The sequence below is a fragment of the Sorex araneus genome, chromosome 5 (genome assembly GCF_027595985.1).
Source record: "Sorex araneus isolate mSorAra2 chromosome 5, mSorAra2.pri, whole genome shotgun sequence".
NCBI classification, from domain to species: Eukaryota; Metazoa; Chordata; class Mammalia; order Eulipotyphla; family Soricidae; genus Sorex; species Sorex araneus.
The window spans coordinates 193,115,639-193,137,606 of NC_073306.1; the positions used below are offsets into that span (position 1 = coordinate 193,115,639).

A 21,968-nucleotide genomic window follows, 5' to 3' on the forward strand; every position below is an offset into this window, starting at 1 on the left:
GAGCAGGACCCTGTCACAGAGGGTCTGTGCCAGGTTGAACACCTGCACAAAGTCCCAGGTCACCCGGTGGTTGGCTGTCAGCACCCCACAATGGATGAGCCACTGCATGCTCTGCTGCCACAGCTCTACGTCAATGACATTGCAGCTCAGCCCGGCTGGGGCAGCCAGCAACCTTGCGGCCACCTCCATGGTTTCTCTGTGACCCGCTGACGCCATTCTGTCTGAATCTTGCAAAACAGCTGGTGATGCCCAGCAAGAATCATACATAGTGTTCCAGCAGGGGTCACACACGAAGTTCCAAGCCTGGCATGCTGCACCACCTGCTGTCTAAGGCGAGATGGTGAGCTGGGTTTGGGAGCGTGCAAGGGGTCCTGGCGGCCTTGGTGCCATCTTGCCTCCAATCAAATACGGTGTGTGGTAATTATGGAAAATGAGTAGGGAGTGTCGGAGTGTCTCCCTACTCATACAAGGAAAATAAATAATAAAATTGTTGCTGATGAAAAATATTGAGATTTATAGTGAAAATTAGACATTACATAAGTTTATTTGTTACCCTGTGAAACTTGATGTTCTCCAAGTTACAATAAGTTTTAATAATCAGATGAGTTTTAACAATTATAAATATGACCATTTTATATTTTATTAATAAAAATGCAAACATTTTCAGCTTCTAAATATGTCAAAATAACCAATGAATGCTGTTACAAAATCATGTGTGGATATAAAATTCATTTAAATTTGATATATTTGAATTAATTTTGTTTTAATAGAATGCAAAAGTTTTGTTAATATAATTAAATCTTTCACTAAAGGAAACATTACTTATTAGTGTTTGGGAATTAAAATTTTTTAAACGTCTAAAAAGTTACTAGCTTACTCTTCCCTTTCCCGGCCAGATTTTCTTCAAATAGTCCACTAAAACAGTAGTTTTAGTTAAGAACATCATAAGAGAATCTAGATCTTTTCAGCTAAATTAGATAAATTCATTAGTAAAAACAAAACCACTCTTATTTTTGTCTTAAAAAATATAGCCTTTTTAAAATAAAAATTCTTGTGTATGTAATAATGTAATAAACTTACTTTTGCTACCTTAAATTTTTTTAAGAAAACATTTTCAAGTCTCAGACTAAGTGGAAACAACAACTTCAAAAATTACCTGCAGAAAATTTAAGAAAACTGTCACTGTATCACTGTCATCACGTTGCTCATTGATTTGCTCAAGCGAGCACCAGTAACGTCTCCATTGTGAGACTTGTTACTATTTTTGGCATATCGAATACGCCACAGGTAGCTTGCCAGGCTTTGCCGTGCGGGCGAGATACTCTCGGTAGCTTGCCAGGCTGGCGGAGGAATCAAACCCGGGTTGGCTGCGTGCAAGGCAAACGCCCTACCTACTGCACAATTCTAGATGTAGATTCTAGATGTAAATTTAAACTAAACATGCTCTTTCCTAATTCACAATCTGATTATTAAGTGCAAGCAGAACAAATTATACTTTAAGATGGCATCTATGTTTGTCTGACAATTTTTTAAAGACTTATTAAAGTCACATGGGTGGAAACTGTGCCAATAATAACATTTAGATTATTGAACATTAGGCCTCCACTGTCAGACAATGATAATTTAAATTGACTCTGATAAAATTTAACAGTGTTACACTATTTTTCAAGGGCTGGAGCAATAGCACAGCGGTAGGGCATTTGCCTCACATGCAGCCAACTGAGGTTAGATTCTTCTGCCCCTTTCGGAGAGCCTGGCAAGCTACTGAGAGTATCCTGCCCATAAGGCAGAGCCTGGCAAGCTCCTTGTGGCGTATTCGATATGCCAAAACAGTAACAACGTCTCAAGATGGAGACGTTACTGGTGCCCGCTCAAGCAAACCGATGAGCAATGGGATGACAGTGTCAGTGACAGTGATACTTTTTTTTCTGGTTTTGTTTTTTGGGCCTCCCAAGAGGTGCAGAGAAGGCCCCGGGACTCCACCGGCAGTTCTCAGCCCACTAGATGGACAGGTCAATGATGGGGCCTGAGGATGCAGTGTTGCTCAGGTCCTGGTTAAGTTCTTTAAATATTTATTTAGAGCTTTTAAAATGAGACCACTTACGTTTTCTTTATTTGGGGTGAGGGAGCCCACACTCGGCGGTATGAAAGGGCTACTCTTGGCAGTGCTCAGCGTGTCAGGATTCAAACTGGAGTCATGGCCATAGCCACATGCTAGGCAAGCACCTTAATCTTCATACTATGACTCTGGCTCCACTAAGTTTTTAAAACAGCCTCTACATACTGTACATTGGAAGTTACACTACGTCAGTGAATCAGCATGACCTCTTCAAATCGTGGAGTAACCACATGCACTGCAGAATTCTGAAAACACTGATTCTTACTAAACTAATGTATGTTTCTTCGCTAGGAAATTTCAAGTCTACATTCTCTTGGTCTTCTTAAATTTTCCCAATTTCAAAGTCTGTCACTATTGGGCCAGGAGGTAGTACAGCATGCTAGGCCTGCACCAGACCCTGTTAGGTCCCTGGTACCTAATGGTTCCTCCACACATCACTGGGCAGAGCCCTGGAAGCCCCCAATCAGCATCAGGTGTGGCTCTAGAGGCTCCTGAGTGCAACAAGCATGACCTGGGTAATCAGCAACAGGCCCCAAGAAATCAAAATTATAATAAAAATACAATAGGGGAAGGAAAAAGAGAAGGAAGGAAAGAAGGAAAGAAGGAAGGAAGGAAGGAAGGAAGGAAGGAAGGAAGGAAGGAAGGAAGGAAGGAAGGAAGGAAGGAAGGAAGGAAGGAAGGAAGGAAGGAGAGGAGAGGGAGGGAGGGAGGGAGGAAGGAAGGAAGGAAGGAAGGAAGGAAGGAAGGAAGGAAGGAAGGAAGGAAGGAAGGAAGGAAGGAAGGAAGGAAGGAAGGAAGGAAGGAAGGAAGGAAGGAAGGAAGGAAGGAAGGAAGGAAGGAAGGAAGGAAGGAAGGAAGGAAGGAAGGAAGGAAGGAAGGGAGGAAGGAAGGAAGGAAGGGAGGGAGGGAAGGATGGGGAGGGAGGGAGGGAAGGAGGGAGGGAGGGAGGGAGGGAGGGAGGGAGGGAGGGAGGGAGGGAGGGAGGGAGGGAGGGAGGGAGGGAGGAAGGAAAGACGGAAGGAAGGACGCTCATATCAAATAGTCTGCTTTCAAATTTATTTTAATTAAAATACATTATACATTTTCATGGTTTAAGTTACATCTCTTTATTTATGTTACAAGAAAGTAATTTCTATAGAAACCTGTATCAATACTGTAAAATTAGTGCACTTGGTCTCTGTAAATGTAAAAATGCGTTGTTTTGCCAAATTTTGGTGCTTGCAAAATTCTTCATAATAGTTGCAATAGTTGCAGAAGATCCCAGTACATATAAGAGACATAATTCAGTCTCCAAATTCTAAACATGTTTAGTTCACAACCACACCTATTCCACAAAAATACTATGGCGCAAGGCAGGAAAAATATGTTCCAATGAAACTCTCAGAAGGCATCAATCTCAATCTTTCAAGGTTCCACCTGTTAATTTGCCATTGACAAGGACAAACCTTCATAATTACAGAAAATATGGATGATAAAACCAACTATACAATAATGAGATAACCATGATATGAGTACATTCGAGAGGAAACTAATAGCAGTAGTCCAATTTTTAATAGGTGCACATTCTTTGCTTGGGTCTTTCTCAGCAAAAAATGAGATTTCTTGTTTTATCTTACAGTTTGCCTAAAATGAAGCCCCATGAATATTTATCCAGGATCACCACTCTTTCAAAATAATCATTATATTCATAAAGGAAAGTGTTAAATAAAGCTTAGTAGTAATGTGAAAAATGACCTGACATGGCTGTAATAAGATACTTTTCTCTTAAATACCGGTCTTGGAGGCAATCCAGCTTCGATAGGAGGTCACTCGCACATAAACTCCTGGCTTATTGACTTTACCACATTCTACGCCCCAGCTCACTATTCCGACAAGGTACCAAATATTTCGAGAATTGGGATGAACTAATGGTCCTCCGGAGTCACCCTAAACAAAACAAAGAATATTCATCATCAAAAAAAGATTTTTTTTATTTTGTATTCTTCCAAGAGACCAGAGGGTAGCGGAGGGTAGCAATGTAGCACTGCCGTCCCATTGTTCATGGATTTGCTCGAGCAGGGACCAGTAAAGTCTCCATTGTGAGACTTGTTGTTACTGTTTTGTGGCATATCGAATACGCCACATGTATCTTGCCAGGCTCTTCTGTGCAGGCGGATACTCTCAGTAACTTGCCCGGCATAGTGGACAGTATGGGTATAAATCCCTGATTAACGCTGAAACCTATCTGTAATGTCAAGAATCTATTCCACGGGGTTATTTGGGATTTACTTGATCTTGAAAGTATGAACCAAGAAGTGGCAGCATCTATTTTTATGAGAATGCTTTTGGATGACAAGTAATGAACATAGTTGGAGTATATAACTTCTTATCTAAGAAAAGAAGCCAGAGTGATAGCTATGAAGCACTAGAAAGATAATCTAAATGGTTTTAAGTAAAGTTTTTCAAGGCTGAATGTTTTCTGAACAGAAGTTTAGGGCACAGTCTGAGATGTTAGTTTCTATGTACCAACTCTCCCAGTTATTGTTCAACTATGTAAATCATCTTCCTGTGCCTCCATTTTCACAGCTATACAATAATAATGATGACGATAAAGTTTGTAATGATAATAAACTAATACTTGCAAAGGATTTAAGTCAATCCTTGTCTTAGAATATGCCCAGCACAAATGTTCCCTAAAGACTTACATTGCAGTGTAGGGGAGAAAGAAAAATACTTTACTGCAAAAGCTCAATTAGTCAATACAAATAAACTAAAATATAGAATTCCCTCCAGATTGATTTTTTTAAACAAAACGTATTTGTATATTTCATGAGTCAATGTAAATAATGTCAACACTTACATGACAGGCATCAATATTTCCCTCTATGTACCCAGCACACAGCATTTCATCTTCTACCATTCCACCGTAAGCTTCTTCAGCATTACAAATCGCTGTGTCAATAATCTTCACAGGTGCTTTCTGAAGCAACACTGGGTATTCACCTAAAGGTAACAATAACACCAGCAAAAGAGATTTCCTAATACAGAGCAAAATAAAACCTTGTTGTTGCCTCTCTATAAAAGCCCTATACTTGACTCTGGCATATTCATGATTATCTTTTTTCTTTCTCATTCCTGGCAGGGTCCGCTACAAGCAAGGCAACTTCATCACCCACAGTTGGATCTCTCTGGCCCCCACTGTTGCCTGTTTCTTAAGATAAATAAAAGACCACTTAATTTCTTCATTCAAAAGAAATGGTCAAAGAATTATTTTAAATGCATTTCTAATGTTGTTGTTGCATGTTCTTGTGTCTCTTCAGGCATGTTTCAATCCATCAGACCTTTCTCAATTAGATTTGTGAGGTTTTATAATCAAATAGGTTTCCTTAGAACATCCCAAATCAACGCAACTTGCAAAGTCATAACTCCATATACATCATTCCATGAGAATAGGAGCAGAGGACACGTGGAGGTAAAAGGTGCCTATGACTGTACGCTGTCACTAATTTTTCTTGCTGTTTTTGTACCCATAAATTGTATCCAGCTAAACTTACCTTCATAGGAAAGTGCTCCCCATCCTGTAACAACAACTCCCTCCCCTGGTGGGAATATCTGTGTGGCTTCAGGAAGACAAATTCGATGCACATCATTCTTAAAGGAAACCTTCTCCGTGAGCATTATAATTGCAATATCATTACGATGTTGTCCAAGGATATAGTTTTCATGAACAATAATTCGTTGAACATGATGTAGCATGTAGGGGGGACTTACTCTAGTGCCAAAACTGACTGTATAGTTTTTTGGATTATTTGTCCTAAAGAAACAAAAATAATTATTTTGTATGTATCTCAAAATAATAGAAATTCAGCACTACCTACTAGATTTCTTTTATGACAGTATTTCCTTGATTTTTATCTATGAGCAGTGGTATAATCTAATTTTTTAAAAATTCATTTTAGAGAATCTTTTTAAGTCCCTGCATCATACATTATGTATGACATTAAGTATGGAAATAAAAAATAAAATTTAAATCTAATGAAAGATGATGATGCACTCATGCAATTATAATGGCTTAAGTGATTATGCATATAGCAGATCTATGAAACAGGAAAAAAATCTGCTTACAGTAGAAAATGGAAGGTGATTTCTAGAAAAAAAGCTTTTGGAAAAGAGTGTACAGCTGAGTCACATTTGCCTAAATGATGAGGATAGAGGAGCTAGGATGTGCAAAGAGGAAGAGGCAAATAAAATCAGATCCTGGTTTTGCAACTCCAAGTAACTAACTAGAGAGCATAAAGTGGTAAGGATTATGTGAGGAAAAAATCGTATCTGGAATGAATAGTTCTTCCCATTCTTTCTAGTATGGTAAGAACATCTTGATGCGTCTTACCATGTATTTTGTCTTCTAGACCAGGATATCTTGAAAAAAAAATGAGTGATAATTTAGCTGGGATAACAGATGTAAACTGGAATGGTCCAAGGGCCTTTAGTCCCCTGGGCTTGGGCACCATCGAGGACTTTTACTTACTTTGACTTACCCTTTAAAGCAGTGAGCTGCAGTCACCAGGTATCTTTCACTGATCAAAGAGGCCCCGCAGTAGTGCTTGCCATTTCTTTTGAGACTTGCTTGCCATGGCCATTCTCCTTCCTGAGAGCTGGAACCCCCCTTGACTCTATCATATGTAGCTGACATTCTTGCTCGTCTCCCACAACCTGTCAGAAAAGGTAGTTTTGTTGCATGTTTATATGATTACCAAGCCAGGAGTGGTTAAGTGGCTTCACTTGGTGAATTGTAACTGAAAACAGGACAAAACAAAGTTTGTTTTGTCCATGAACAAGAACAAAATTAATTTTTTTCATGAACAAGAACAAAATTAAATCTATATAGCACTGTAGCACTGTCGTAACATTGTTCAATGATTTGCTCGAGCGGGCACCAGTAATGTCTCATTGTGAGACTTGTTGTTACTGTTTTTGGCATATTGAATATGCCACGGGTAGCTTGCCAGGTTCTGCCATGAGGGCGGCATACTCTCGGTAGCTTGCTGGGCTCTCCGAGAGGGATGGAAGAATCAAACCTGGGTTGGCTGCATGCAAGGCAAACGCCCTACCCGCTGTGCTATCACTCCATGTAAATCTATATATGGAAATCTATATATCCATGTAATCTATATATGGAAAAAAAACACCTCCTGAGTCACCTCCATACTTAGCAGAGAATGTGAGAAGGTCTTGGCTAGGTCAAGAGACTCTTCAACCAAACTTCCTGGTTGGAATTCTGGCCCCACCATTTACAAATGGGAAAACTTTGGGTAAATTATTTTACTCTTTTTGCACTTCCATTTCTCCATCTCAGTGAGGGGATAATAACGATACCTATCTCTGTTATTGCTGTTACAATTAAATGAGCTGACTATAAATTGCTTAAAAACCACTTAAAAGTTCTGAGCACTTATCTTCACTTCTCCATTTTAGGCTATCAATACATAGAATATAACTCACGGTTGTTGATAATCTTTTCAGCATCAGCCTTACTGATTTCTGAAATAGAACAAAAAGCCCACATGAAGTTAAACTATAATATTAATACCCTCACCCTGAGACCAACAGAATAAGATAAAGGGGTCCTGAAATAATTTGGACTCTCTAGCTAAAGGGAAAATAGAAAGGAGATGAAATGCTTTCTTGAAGTAGAATTTACTATGTAAGAAAACATATAGGAAATATTTACACACACATATATGGGAAATACTAGCTGCATGTTTCCACATGAGCAAAAAAAAAAATTTATTTATTTGGAATCGTACTCCACATCATCTAAAATAAATTTAGCTGGGGAGATAGTCCCAGGGTATAAGATGCTGTTCCTGCATGTGGCCAAGACTGGGTTGAAAACCAGCCCCTAAATATTGTTCCCGAGACTGCCAGGCTCACTCCTGAACACGGCGCCTGATAAAGCCCCTGAATGTGGCTCCACGCCCTCAAAACTTAAATAAACATACAAATAAAAATACCTCTTTTGCAAGAATGAGGTCATGATTTTTATTAAATAAAATAAAAGGTTTGCAAATATCAACAATTAATTTTTATGTTTTGAGGCTTATATCTCATAGAACTTCTGAGTTAATGCTTAAAGGTTGCTTTCAGCATTGCTTGCAGGACTTTTTGGTGCCCTTTTTAAAGATTATTTTTTTTTAGAACTGATCTTTTGATGGTGGAGGGGCTATGATTCTTAAGCATAAAAAAAATTATAATAGGAAAGAAGAATTCAGCACATGACTATTTTTGGTTGTTGGTTTTCTGTTGTTCCAGAAATCAGACTCAGGGCCTCATAAACACAAACGTCTCCTCTACCCCAAATCCATATTTCTGGCCATCAGAATTCTTCATTAGAACAGAAAGAACCTGCTAATTAAACTGACTTCTGTCACTAACAAAATAACATTCAAAATATGACCTATTTTATAAAAGTGTATCATATGCTATTATAATTTTTTTGAAAGCAGGACACACTTTGTGTAATATAGAGACTGCTAAAATCTTACTATCTACTTTAGGATGAGCAGTGTCTCTCTTCCACCCTGAACTAAGTTTATGTTTTGGCATTACTATATGTACATTACATATTTATTATGTTATAGTGTATGTGTTTTTACTCCTATTCTAAAACCATAGTCTATTCTTTTGGAAAAACTGAGCATCATTTCTGTGCCCACTGTTTGTGGTGTGTTAGGGAGAAAAAGATGAAGACAGCACAGCCATCACCTAACATATGCTTACCCGTGAGTGTAAGAGACTCGGGGTCGGTCCTCACGGGGCCAGAGTTTTTTCTCAGCATCTGACGTAAAATACTTTCAATTCTTCCTTTTGTGTTTGCTTTCATTGCTCTTGGAGCTCTGAACATCAGCCATATATGTGCATTGACATTGTTGTTTTCAGGACTGGAAATTGTATAAAGATTTCACATATCACTAGAAAGTAATATTTGCTTCCTCATTTGCTGATCTTAATCTCTTCTATTATGGGTTTGTGCAGTACCTTCAGTTTGAGAATTATTCCTCTATCTCTATTTGATTGATAACAGTATGCATGAATGCTATTTCTTTAGAGGAAAATTACTTGTACAAATATAAAAAGAGGAAAAAACCTGAAGAATACATAGGATTGAAATGTCGCGTAAGAATTAGGATCACGCTTTCACTTTGTGTTTCTACAGGCAAGCAACTGGGTTATTTGCTATCAGATAATATAAATATGACTTGAGATATGGTGTCTAAGCTCAAATGATTTCCAAATTTTAGGAAAATAATACATCTATACATATGGATGCAAAAAATGAGACAGAAGTAATACATATATCATTGCAGCTAGAAAGAAAAATAAGGAATTGGAGTCAAAGGATACAAATTTTCATGGAAAAAAATGGCATCTACATTGGACCTTAAAATATTTTCATTGCCACTTCAGCATCAAGCAGAAAATTTCAATATGCAGAGAAAGGAATGATGGTACTTCAGAATATTTGAATGGTGCTAATAATAAATAGCACTTTTAGATATATTCTATATTCCAGTTACTTTTAAAATCACATTTATTATCATACTTAGTCTACCTGAAGCAACCCTGAAGCATAAAGGTCATTATCACTATTTTAGAGACAAGGACAACTTGAGTCTTGAGAGGTAACTAATGTATTCAAAACTACACAACTTCTAACACAGATCCAGAGCAAAAGCGATTGACTCCATTACCTGGTCCAGTATATATATACTATATACTTTTATATAGTATATATATACTTTTGCCAAATTGTTCAGTTGTTCAGAGATGACAGTGTCTGGGAGATTGGACTCAGACAAAAGAAGGTCTTTAATGCTAGCAAAGTAACACTACAGGAAAGTTGTTAAGTAGAACCATAACTGGAAAGATTTACCTGCCTTTGATGTGAAGGGAAGATTTAATTGATACTGTTAGAAAATAAATAAGCCTAGTGGTATACTGTCACTGCACTGTCACTGTCATCCTGTTGTTCATCAATTTGCTCAAACTGGCACCAGTAACGTCCCCATTCGTCCCTGTCACGTGCTAGTGTAGCCTGATGGTGTACTGGGGACTCTTTCAGGGTTAGGGAATGAAGACTGTCGTTGTTACTGTTTTTAGCATATTGAGTAGGCCACAGGTATCTTGCTAGGCTCTGCCGTGTGGGTGGGATATTCTCGGTAGCTTGCCCGGCTCTCCAAGAGAGGCAGCAGTATACTATTTATCATTATTATTCTTCAAATTTTCTTACTAGATGATCAACCTTTTGACTGATTAATCAGCCATCATTTCCATAAGGTCTTTAGCTCAAACAAGTTTATTATTTTCAAGGCAGGGTTTTCTGTAGCTTGTCTAAAAGGCCCGTGCTGTCTATAAATACCTAGAGTTGCATGCATGGAGGTGAAAACTGAATCCTTCTGTTCTTTCTATGAGAGAAATCTGGACCCTTACATTTTAATCTCCCATATTGTTCCAATATTAAAATAGTGACAAATGCTCATTGAGTTCTTGATCTATCCGGCAATTCCAGGTTTAGTGAAAGGAGTAGTATAAATGCTATCAATTTTTTTAGGGAGGGAGCAGATTTAAAATGATTAACAAGATGACCCTTTTCAGGCTTTAGGGCTGCTGATTATAATATTGTTTTGAAATTATCTAACTCCAATGCTAGGGGTCCTCTGTTGGTCTATTGTCTTCTAAACCCACATGCAGAGAAAACAGACTATCTACCTTACTTTTAGTCATGGTACAGAAGATCCTTGGAGTAAGGCCCTGATGTAGTTATGTTTCTTCTGCCATATTAACAACCTATGGAAGTTCCACAGTGTCTTTAACTGACTTACAAATAAAAAAGGTATGAGAAAAGAGGCATTCACTTATGCTAGTGCTAAATTAAAATGTTAGAATATAAAAAGTTAATCTAAGCAAACACTGGAAAAAACATTTGAAAAGAGAGAAAACTAAACTGCAATTTAATGACTGATAGAATCTTACTAAATATAATAAACATGATTAAATAGTACAATCTTTTATTTGATTTTATACTGAACAACTAGTTTCACGCTTGACTTAAAATAATACTATTTATTTGTAAATTTGTTGAAAAATTACTGTTACAGTAGAACGGCTTTACTCCTTTACTCATTTTACTCAGATTCCAGAGGAACTTGAAATGCAAAGGCATGCATTGCAAATGGGTTAATTTCTTTTCTTACTATTATTTGTTGGTTACTTACACCAATGTGATGACTTGAGAATTAATGTATTGTCTGTAAATATTTGAACTTTCAAAGGCATTAGACATCTGTTAAAGAAAACACAAAATCAAAAAATAAATTCTAATAACTTATTTACATTTCACATAATAATGGATAAACTTAGAAAAATACTAACCTCAGTCTCAAGAATTTTACTAAGATAGTTGTTTTCTGGTGATGTCTCCTTTTCATAATTTTTATTATATGGTATATCCAAAACCTTAAAGCTACCTCGGTAATAGTAGATCCTATTTTCTGTGAAAGAAATGGTCCAAGACTTATTTAAGTAAAATGAATATAAAATGAGGGTATAAAACAAAGAGTAACACCAACTAATAAGTATTATACTAAAATTAAGCACTGATAATTCCTGTGAAGCTTTTTAGCACCTTAGATTAAATAATATGGGTATTGTGTAAAAGTATTTCTAAGATCAATAATAGAATATATATACCAGGAAAATGTCAGAAGTAATAATATTGTTTTGATGAAGACATAGGATTATATATTATAAGTGAGAATTTTGTCTAGAATAACCAATTCACATATTATGAAGAAAAATTTTAAATTTTATTAATTTCCACTGTATGAATAGATGACTCTTCAGAAATCATATGAAATTTGGGGTTGGAGCGATAGTATGGCATTTGCCTTACATGCAGCTGACTCGATCCCCAGCATCCCATAAGGTCCCTCAAGCACTGCCAGGAGTAATTCCTGAGTGCAGAGCCAGGAGTATCCCCTGAGCACCGCTGGGTGTGACCCCAAAAGTAAATAAACAACAAAAAAAATTATATAAAATTTAACCATTTTTCAGTATAAATGTAATCTTAGACATAGTCAGAAACTATTCAGTATAGCTAATACAAAAGACCAAGATTAATATATGCTCTGTATGACCTAAAGCCCACATACAATCCACTATATTTTCATCTAAACATTAACAGATACCAAGAGATTTGATACATTATGCTTCTTACCTCTAATATTTGGCAGTTACTAATAATCCAGGAATATTGTACATATAATATTACCAAACATAGAGCAAGTATTAGTTAAGTTTTCTAATACAATTATTGTCATTGAAGATCACCATGTATAAATGAATCAAATGATTATCAATGAAGCACTAACAAATATATAATTAAATGATAAAGTTAATTGTTCAACTATAATTTTATATAAATGCAAAAAGGGGGAATATCATAATTAAATTAAAATATTTATTATGGTAAAATGTTTATTATTTATTATGTGGTAAAATATTTTGGAGTAAGAAAGATGGTTAAAATAAAATCACAAAGCCACAGACAAATATTTAAAATATTTTATTTACATATATATTTGTGCAAGAATATTGTTAATTTAGATTGTGTGAGTCATGAATTTTCTACATTAGAGACTAATATTTTCAATGGTGATTATTGCATTTTACCACAATTCATTGAAACTATTAAACTTTAATTTTAAAAATTCAGTATTTATAAAGTGTTATTCAGTTAGATTTTTAATTATTTTTATTTAAAACAATTAAGTAATCATGAGTAGTCTTTAAAGTAAATAAATAAATTGTCAAGTCATGAACTCTCTGCATTACATTGCCAGAATTAGTGAATAAACTGTCAAATGCTTGACACATTTTTGATGGAAAAAATAAGTGGTATTTAATTATTACAAGTAAAATATGATGACTTTAATTAATTATATGTACAAAAAGGATTTATAGTATAAAATTGGAGAGCAAAGATAATTTGATCACTACCTCAGAAAGCACAATGGAATGTCAAAATTTCATAAATAGTAAGTTGACAATCGTTTAAGCTGATCAAATTTCCTTTGTAGCAGAAAACTCAATAAAATTAAAAAATCTAGCTATGCTATTAGAAGAGAAGAGGTATTGATAAAAAAAGAAGACTTGAATGTAAAGGCATGGAAAAGACACTTATAAATGCTAACAAAAGAAGGCGGATTTTACGATCATGATCACGAAATCCCATTAATCGTCATTTCTCAAACGGGCTTAGTAACCTCTCTTTCTTCCTTTCCCTAGGATCTTAGAAGTCTCTCTCAACTTGGCCTTCCCAATGATGTAGCACTGGAGGCTCTTTCAGGGTCAGGGGAATGAGATCGAGCTTGTTACTGGCTTTAGCATATGAATACACCATGGGAAGCTGGCAAGGCTGCCCTGTGTGGGCAGGAAACTCTCAGAAGCTTGCCAGTTTCTCCCAGAGGGAGAAGTAGGCTACAAGACATCTTCTGGGAGCTTGCTTTTAAGTCTCTGATGTTGGCCGTTGATGGGATTGCACACACCTGGGTTCCTCTGCCGGTACCTTCATGCATGAGGCCTGTTTGAACGTGTGGAGAGGGGCCTCGAGCATGGCTGTGGCTAGGTTCCGGTGGTCTTTGGCCACCGGGAGCTCTGCTCGGGTCGGGGAGGGAAGCTGGAGCCCATCCCAGAAGGCGGATTTAGTAATATTAATATGTAGCCTGGCAAGCTACCGAGAGTATCGAGCCCGCGCGGAAGAGCCTGGCAAGCTACCCATGCGTATTGGATATGCCAAAAACAGTAACAATAAGTCTCTCAATGAGAAACATTACTGGTGCCCGCTAAACAAATCGATGAGCAACGGGATGACAGTGACAGTGACAGTGACAGTGAATCATGCTGAAACATTGATTGACACATTTAAACCTAAGAAACTACATTTTATGGTAAAATATTAATAAATAATATTTAATAGAATTTATGGTGTCTCTCCTTTCTGTGTCAACAAACATTTGACAGTTTATTTAAGACAACAAAAACAAATTTTAATGTCTTGTCATAATCCAACTATATGCACATCTCTAATGGATCAGTGAGATTGCTCAGTATGGTGGAGTTACTGTGAACTGTAGCCACTGGACTCTGGTGAGACAAAAAGCCCCTGGCTCCTAGGGATGGAATATTTACAAAGCACACTTTTGCCTTAGAATTAACATTATCCTCTCTACAGGCGGTACAAGGTTCAATGTGACTTTTAAAAAATCATTTAGGAGCAGCAAAAGAAAATTGCTTTATAGTTTTTTTCATTGCTTGCTACTTATTTCTGTAATGAAAGCTTAAAATTCACACACACCAACACAAAGGGGTTTTTTTTTGTTTGTGATCTGGAAATAATAACAAAGTTTAAACATGGACTACGAGAACACTGATGTTTAAAGGTAGCAGAATTAAAGCATTTCTACATTTTTCTGTTTCTAAGTCTGGTCAAAAACTTAAAAACTAGAATTGAGGACTCAATTTCCAGGAAACAAAAACATCAGTATAACACTAAATAAAAAACTACTAAGCAGCATGTACTTAGTGGCTGAAATACACAAAGATACAACAAAGGTTTTATTTGTGATTGATTACATTTTGTGGAACTAAAAATAAAATGTATAATAAATTTATATTTTTTAACACACTGCTTACCAACCTATTGCGAGAAAATGAACCAGGAGACCAATAGTTATTCCCAGGATTGCCAAAACTCCAATCACAATGAGTGCGATCATCCATAGTGGCAAGGATCTGCGTGAAACTATGACGGGTCTGCCAGAGAAAAAGAGAGAGAAAGAGAGAGAGAGTTAATATACATATATATGTATTATATATGTATATATACATATATGCGTATGATATATCAGAAAAAAAATATTATGAATAGATTTTTCTTCGATCCCTTGAAGTTCCACAATTTAGACATAGTAGTAGCAAATGACATTTGAGCATTATAAAGACAGAGAACATCGTGGTCAGACTAAATTTTCAATTAGTGCTCTGTAGTCATTTTTCAGGTACATGTTGGTTGGTGATGTTATCTAAACTGATTTCCCTCCCCCTCCCATTTTCTATGACAAAGCTAGTATCCATAAATGAAGAGGTTTTCCAAGTGAAGTTAGGGAAGAGAAAACGGAAATGGAACTATCTGATGTTCTTTATGTGTAGCCTAACGTAACTTTTAAACTATGATGATTATCCAATATTAGTTGCTATGCCCTTATTATAGACAGAGAAAACACACAAATATAAAATACTATCAAAATCTGGGCAGTCTGTTCCTCTTATTGTCTTGTTTATGACTCTGACTTAAAGAGATAGTTTATCTTATTTTACCTTTTTGAGGGAACACGGTGCGGTAGAAAGGGGACCAATGCCTGACTGTGCTCAGGACTTACTCCTGGCTCTGCACTCAGGGATGTGTTCTGGGGACCATATGGGATGCCAGGGGTTGAAACTGGGTCAGCAGTGTGCAAGGTTTAGACCCACAAAGAGATCTTCTATACAAATACAAAAGTATACCAACCAAACTACAAAATTTGTTCTTATTTTCATCAAGACAGAAATAATAGATTTGTTAAGCATAACTTTATGAGATTCTTCTGCAGATGCAATGACCATGAATTCCTCAATGTACACCTGATGATTTGTACTTTTTACACCGCAGGTGCTGCAGAGTCTTATTCAAATATGCACTATCTTTACTGAAAAAATATTTTAAAACTTTAACCTCTCCAGGAAACATCACTTTTTTCAGATTAGAAGTAATACCAGGGGAAATATGCTTAATTAATTGAATCACAGATTAAAAAATGAATTTGGTTAGTCTGAAGATATAACTAAATGAGATGAACACTTGTTAGTGGCCTGGATTTGATCCCCAGCAGCCTTGGATGCCAGAAGTAACTGTCTAGCACTGAGCCAAGAGTAGCTGCTGAGTACCACCTGGTTTGGTCTAAAGATAAGAAACAGGGCCGAAGTGATAGTACAACAGGTAGGGTGCTTGTCTTGCATGCAGCCAAACCCAGGTTCGATCCCCAGCATCCCATATGGTCCCCTAAGCTCCTCCAGGAGTAATTCCTGAGTGTAGAGCCAGGCATAACCCTTGAGCATCACTGGGTTTGACACAAAATGCCGAAAAAAAAAAAACCCAAATAAACAAATATACAAGCAAATTTTTGCTACTTTTGGGAAATTAAAATTTTTAATCCAGTAAAGAATCCTGGCCGGCAGGCATCACACACTAGAGAATGCTCCAGACCCCCAAACGAGCCAATAATACCAGGGTGTCCCAGATGGAGCGGGTGCAGTCTCTCCACCTTCTCCAGAGGGAATCCTGGTGACACTGAGCTTCTACCAACATGGCTCCGGTATGTGGGGACTAGGATTATTTCTCCAGACCTTTCCTGATATACAAAAAAAAATGTTTAGGAACAGCTCCTTCGCCCCTGAACGGCCATGATCCCAGAGGCACACAAACCAATCTCGGAACACAGCGGCTGCTGGCAGGAATACTCCTGGACTATGAATTACAGCCCCGTGCAGCCCCAAGAGGGGACGGGGGTTTGTCCCTCGTCTTTTTCCCCTTTGCGGCAGCATGGCAACCACCTCCTTTCAGAGCCAATTGGACAGAGAAGTAGGAGCTTGAAGTGATGAGGTGTGCAGGAACTCTCACAATGTGGGGGGCCAGAACAGCCCTGTTCCCCGCCCAAAGAAGACCCCGAGCAGCAACCCACAAACGTCTCCTCTGTTCCTCATCAGCCATGATCCCAGAGGCACACAAACCAATCTAAGAAATACCTCTGGACTAAAATATCAGAATTTTAAACCCACGTGGCTCTTCATTATCAGCAATAAAAAACAAATGATCTAATGATGCCTTTTCAGCAGGTCTGATTGTTGGGGGATAATTCCAAATAATAACAATGGGTTTTCTGTTGAAAAATAAATGTAATCAAAGTAAAGAGAGAGTAAAGTGAAAATCATCTGCCACACAGGCAGGGTGGGGCGTGGGATGCGGGGTATACTGGGGTTCTTGATGGTGGAACATGTGCACTGGTGAAGGGATGGGTGTTTGATCATTGTATGACTGAAACTTAAACCTGAAAGCTTTGTAACTGTTCTCACGGTGATTCAATAAAAAATAAATGAATAAATAAATAAATAAATAAATAAATTTTTTAAAATCCATTTTTCATTCATGTTTTGGTACTTTTTTGAAAATAATTTTATATTTATTCTTTTCCCCACAGTTCACTAACACAATATGCACTCCATCCTCAGTCTTAGTTAATAATCTTACTTCATATTCCTCTGAGAAGGTGTCAAATGAGGATATTTGTAACTCCACCATAATATTTTAGAATTCTCTCTCTGTCACCACATCTGATTTTTCCTCATGTCTTCATAAATTGTGCCTCTATTTTGGGCCACACCTTCTCATCTCACCCTTCAATCTAAGCTTCTGTATATATAATATATGTTGGTCATTTCAAACTATCAGAATTTCCCAAATATCCAAAATCTTTCATGTCTTTATGCTTTTGCACACTCTTGATCTTCTGCCCACAATGTATCTCAGGTCTATCCAATGGCATTCTAACTGAATTCATAACTCAACCCTGTAATTCTTCTTTGAAGCCATTCAAAATTTATTCTAATTGACACTGAAAGTGATTAATATAGATTTTTACATGATAGTTACTTAACCTCTAGTTATGACCATATTGTGGTCTAAATTATGCCATTATTTTATATTGTTGTTTAATAAAATGGGTGTAGCATGGTATAGAGTAGATATTAGAAAATATTAATTAAAGGAACAAATAAATGGCTCCAAGAGATAATAACAAACACTGTGTTTGAAGAACAAACAGGAAGGTGAGATAAACATTATAGAAAGCCTTGAGTATTTGCCAAAAGAATTCTAATTTTTTCCTTTGGAAATAACTAACGATGTCATTTTGTGATTAGGAAATAAATCTGAAGACAATTGCATGTGATTACTTTAAAGGAGAGCAAAGGTAAAAAAGAAAACTCATAAGGAAAAAGACTTCTGTAATCCATAAGAAGGAAGTAGTGAGATCTTGGGTGATAGTAGCACAAAGGAAAAGAAACAGTGATAAGTTAGGAAGTACTTCAAGTCAAATATTTTCCAGAAGCTTGTAATTAATGAGCTTTTGTAATTAATGACTATGTTGAAGATTTTACTTTGAGAAGTGAAGAAGAGTTAAGTACAGAAAAAGAAAATGTAGGAAGAGAAATCCTTTTTTATACCGTAACTTCAAAAAATATTTAAATTTCTGAAACACAGTTTTCGGTATCAAACTGGTAGTTAACTAAGAAAGCATAGTTAGGATGTGAAATTGTAAGTCACCCAAACTCACGAAAGAAACAAAAGGATAAAACTGGATTAGTGCATTATACTGCTTGCTATATAACATATATGTAAAATGAGTGCTTCTTTTTTTCAAAGCAAATATTTATTTCTACTCTAACTGCAAATTAATCTTTTCAATTTTTATCATGATTTCTGGATCTCAGAGTCTCATTTGATATCTCTAAAGATTTTAATTTGTCAGCACATATATTTTTAACTAAAATATCAAAATAGTTCTCATCTTTCGGTGATGGATCAGCACTTGCCTGGTCACCCAAGCATTCAGCTTCTTAGAAACCAACCATTCAGCTCACTGTTTAGTTTTCTAATCTCTACTCCACACCCTTTCGGGATTCCCATGAACTCTTGCTAATTACATTTTTTCCCTCTTACTCTTTAATTGGGTTTACATTTTAATGTCTCCTGTTTGACTAGATTCATTTTCAAAACTATACCTCAGAACAGGAATTCTGACAGATCAGAAAATTGTTTTATCTTCATAATTTGTTGTAATAAATTACCTCATTATAAAAACAGAAATACATGGTAGAGCACATGTGTGAGACCCTGGGTTTGATTCCAAAACTGTGTAACTCCCTGAGCATCACCAGGAACCCCCAAGCACTAAATCAGGAGTAAGCCCCACCATTGTCAGAGATGCCTGAATAAAACACAGCCAGAGATGTTTTATAATTAGTTTCAGGAGTAAAAGTGTTTGCCTTGCACAGGTCAACCCTTAGCACCTCATATGTTCCTTGCATCTGTCCTAATGTACCTAAGCACAAGGAGTAAGCCTCAGGCAATGCAGGATATGCATTGTTCACTGTGAATCACGAAAATCACACATAGGTAGATAAATGCAGAAAACAAAAATAATTCCCCAATTTTTTAAGTGTCATTCGCTGAAAATGTACTATACTAAATTTACTTTCCCATTCTCCCTTTTTGTTTCCCAGTGCTAAGAGTTAAACCCTAGACTTCACACATATAGCACAAATATTTCTGCCATTGAGTTACACCTCCAACCACCTTTTTCCATTTTTATCATTCCTTGTTTCCATCCAGATGCTTCTCTGGTACATAGCTACTTTTTATATTTTAAAAAATTTAGTGTTGTACCTTTAGCAATCAAATAAAAGAAAGAGGTAAATACTTTTCCAAATTAAACAGAAGCTATAAAGTGACATATTTTCAGGCAAAAAAAATCACTCAACTATTTGGCTAATATATCTGATATTTCACCCTGCAATTTTTAAGAGAAAGTAGAAAATATCAATTCTATCTTTCCACAGGAAAAGGAACTCATGGCCTTGAACTTTGTATTCCCTTTGCACAGAAACAAAACCACAGCTTTTATTTTTCTGAGATTTTTTTTTTATTCCATCCTATATTACTAGTCCTAAAAGAATGTAGGGGTAATGAAAAATACAAAACAAGGTTTTAAATTCTTTACTTCCACTTCTAGCAATCTTTTTCTTTCTCTTGTCTATTCATAGTTGGTACACCCATATTCAGCCATGGGATTAAACTAATTCCCTTCAAATGTAACTCCAGAACCATAGTTCTAATTCCCTTTATAGTCTTGTGACCAATCAGATTAATGCCTCACTTTGAGAATATAAACACAAAATTAGAGTCTGAACCTTTCCTAAGTGAGCAGGAGTGCTTAGAAATAATGACTCAATCTATTGAAATTTGTCAGGTTCGGACTTCACACAACTGTCAAAATGATGAGGGAGAAGGAGGAAGAACACAATATATTTTTTAAATCCTCCACCCAGGATAAAGATGATGACTCTCACATAAGCAAAACAAACAAAACCACGCTGTTTCCTCTTCACTATTTAAAATATGAGTGAGCTTTCTTTCTTATAATAGGTTGTGTATATAGCTAATAACAAAATTCAGAGTTGAATATTAAAACATTTGTAGTAAATAAATCACAGGAATTATTTATTATTTATCATTATTTTATTATATTTTTGTTTTTATATTATTGTTTATTTTTATTATTATTTATATAGAGATATATATTTTATATAGTCCAATAAGTATGTTCTTAATATATTCTATCAAAGTCACTCTATTCTTTCTATTATAAATACTTTTATATAAATACTTCTATGAAAATAATTAAGTACATGCATGTACCTTTAGGGTTCAACTCAACTAAAGTTGCATAACTTTAGAGAAACATTTGTATAAGGCAATTTATATCTTAGTTTTTTTGAGAAATAAATAATTTATAATAGATTTGGTTAATTATCTTGTATTTCATATATTGATGAAAATTCCCTGCAAACTTAAATGCATTCTTTAAATGTTGGTATTAATGATCTTGGTCCACTTAAAATGAGAATCATCTAGTTAGATACTTTAAAAATAAAAAAAAAACAATAAAAATAAACAGCAGTAGTCTACACACAATTATACTATTCTAGTTCATGAAACTTTCACAGGTCAAAATACATTCTCTTACATATGATTTTTATAGAAAACACCTAGTAAGATGTTTCTGTGAGATTCCAGACAATATTTATAAAAGCACTTAAAATTCAGGTTTTTTAAAATGCAAAGCATTTTTAATATTTATTACCATTAATAACAATTAAATATTGATTTATGTTTTAAAATTCTCAACCCCTTCTTTTCACAACCATAATATTTTTCTTTCACAGTATGTTAAGCAGCATATAACATCTATGAAACACTTACTGAATCACTACATAAATTACAGATTTCAGACAAAAATGCATACAAGTGATAGTGCTGTGCCTAGCAGGAAATTCAAAATGCTATTTAAAAAAATTTAAAATTCCACACTGAACTCAACTGTTTTACTTCAGACCCTGCGTGGGTTTCATTTAAGGAAAACAAAATTTTATTTACTTCATAATTTTTAAGCAAGCAGATTTCTACTTACCTATACATAGTGTGCCGGTATAACAGTTGTGGCCTTAATAAAGATAAAGGATACTTGCTTCTTTTGTCCTGATCAGTAGTTCTCTGGTAAATGTGCTAACCACAATGCTAGTTGGGATTTTAAGAACTCTATGTCATAGCAGAAAGCAATTAAAAGGAAACTTGTTTAACAAGTGTTGATGACAACTGTGGATCTGTGGTTTAAAGAAAGAAATGAAATTTTTCTTTGAGTTGGATACTGAGAAAAAAAAAAACAATAGACAAAACCAAGATTGGTCACCTGAGAGGTCCACCCAAGAAATACCAAGACAGATTGGTGAATCAATGTTCTGAGTCAGATTCCTCTCCCCGTTTCTCAGCTCCTCCCCCCTGAAACCAGCTGTAGCCATCAGAGCAGTCTCTGACAAATGACTCCAATTCAAGTTCTTTTAATACTATAATGCAGCATTATTCATTTGAAGCATGCTT

The 21,968-nt window shown here is 36.0% G+C and overlaps 1 protein-coding gene across 1 annotated transcript; it reads right to left on the reverse strand.

The window, feature by feature from the left end:
- Window positions 1–3,273: 3,273 nt before the first annotated feature.
- On the reverse strand, window positions 3,274–21,606 carry LOC101548355 (transmembrane protease serine 11B-like protein). Its single transcript, XM_012935422.2, has 10 exons — window positions 21,502–21,606; window positions 14,856–14,971; window positions 11,531–11,649; window positions 11,374–11,441; window positions 8,879–9,039; window positions 7,601–7,639; window positions 6,637–6,811; window positions 5,653–5,912; window positions 4,959–5,101; window positions 3,274–4,045 (listed from the first exon to the last, which is right to left on the reverse strand). Exons 1-10 carry the CDS (start codon window positions 21,507–21,509, stop codon window positions 3,884–3,886), a joined length of 1,251 nt encoding a protein of 416 aa, XP_012790876.2. The 5' UTR covers window positions 21,510–21,606; the 3' UTR covers window positions 3,274–3,883.
- Between the last annotated feature and the right edge of the window lie 362 nt (window positions 21,607–21,968).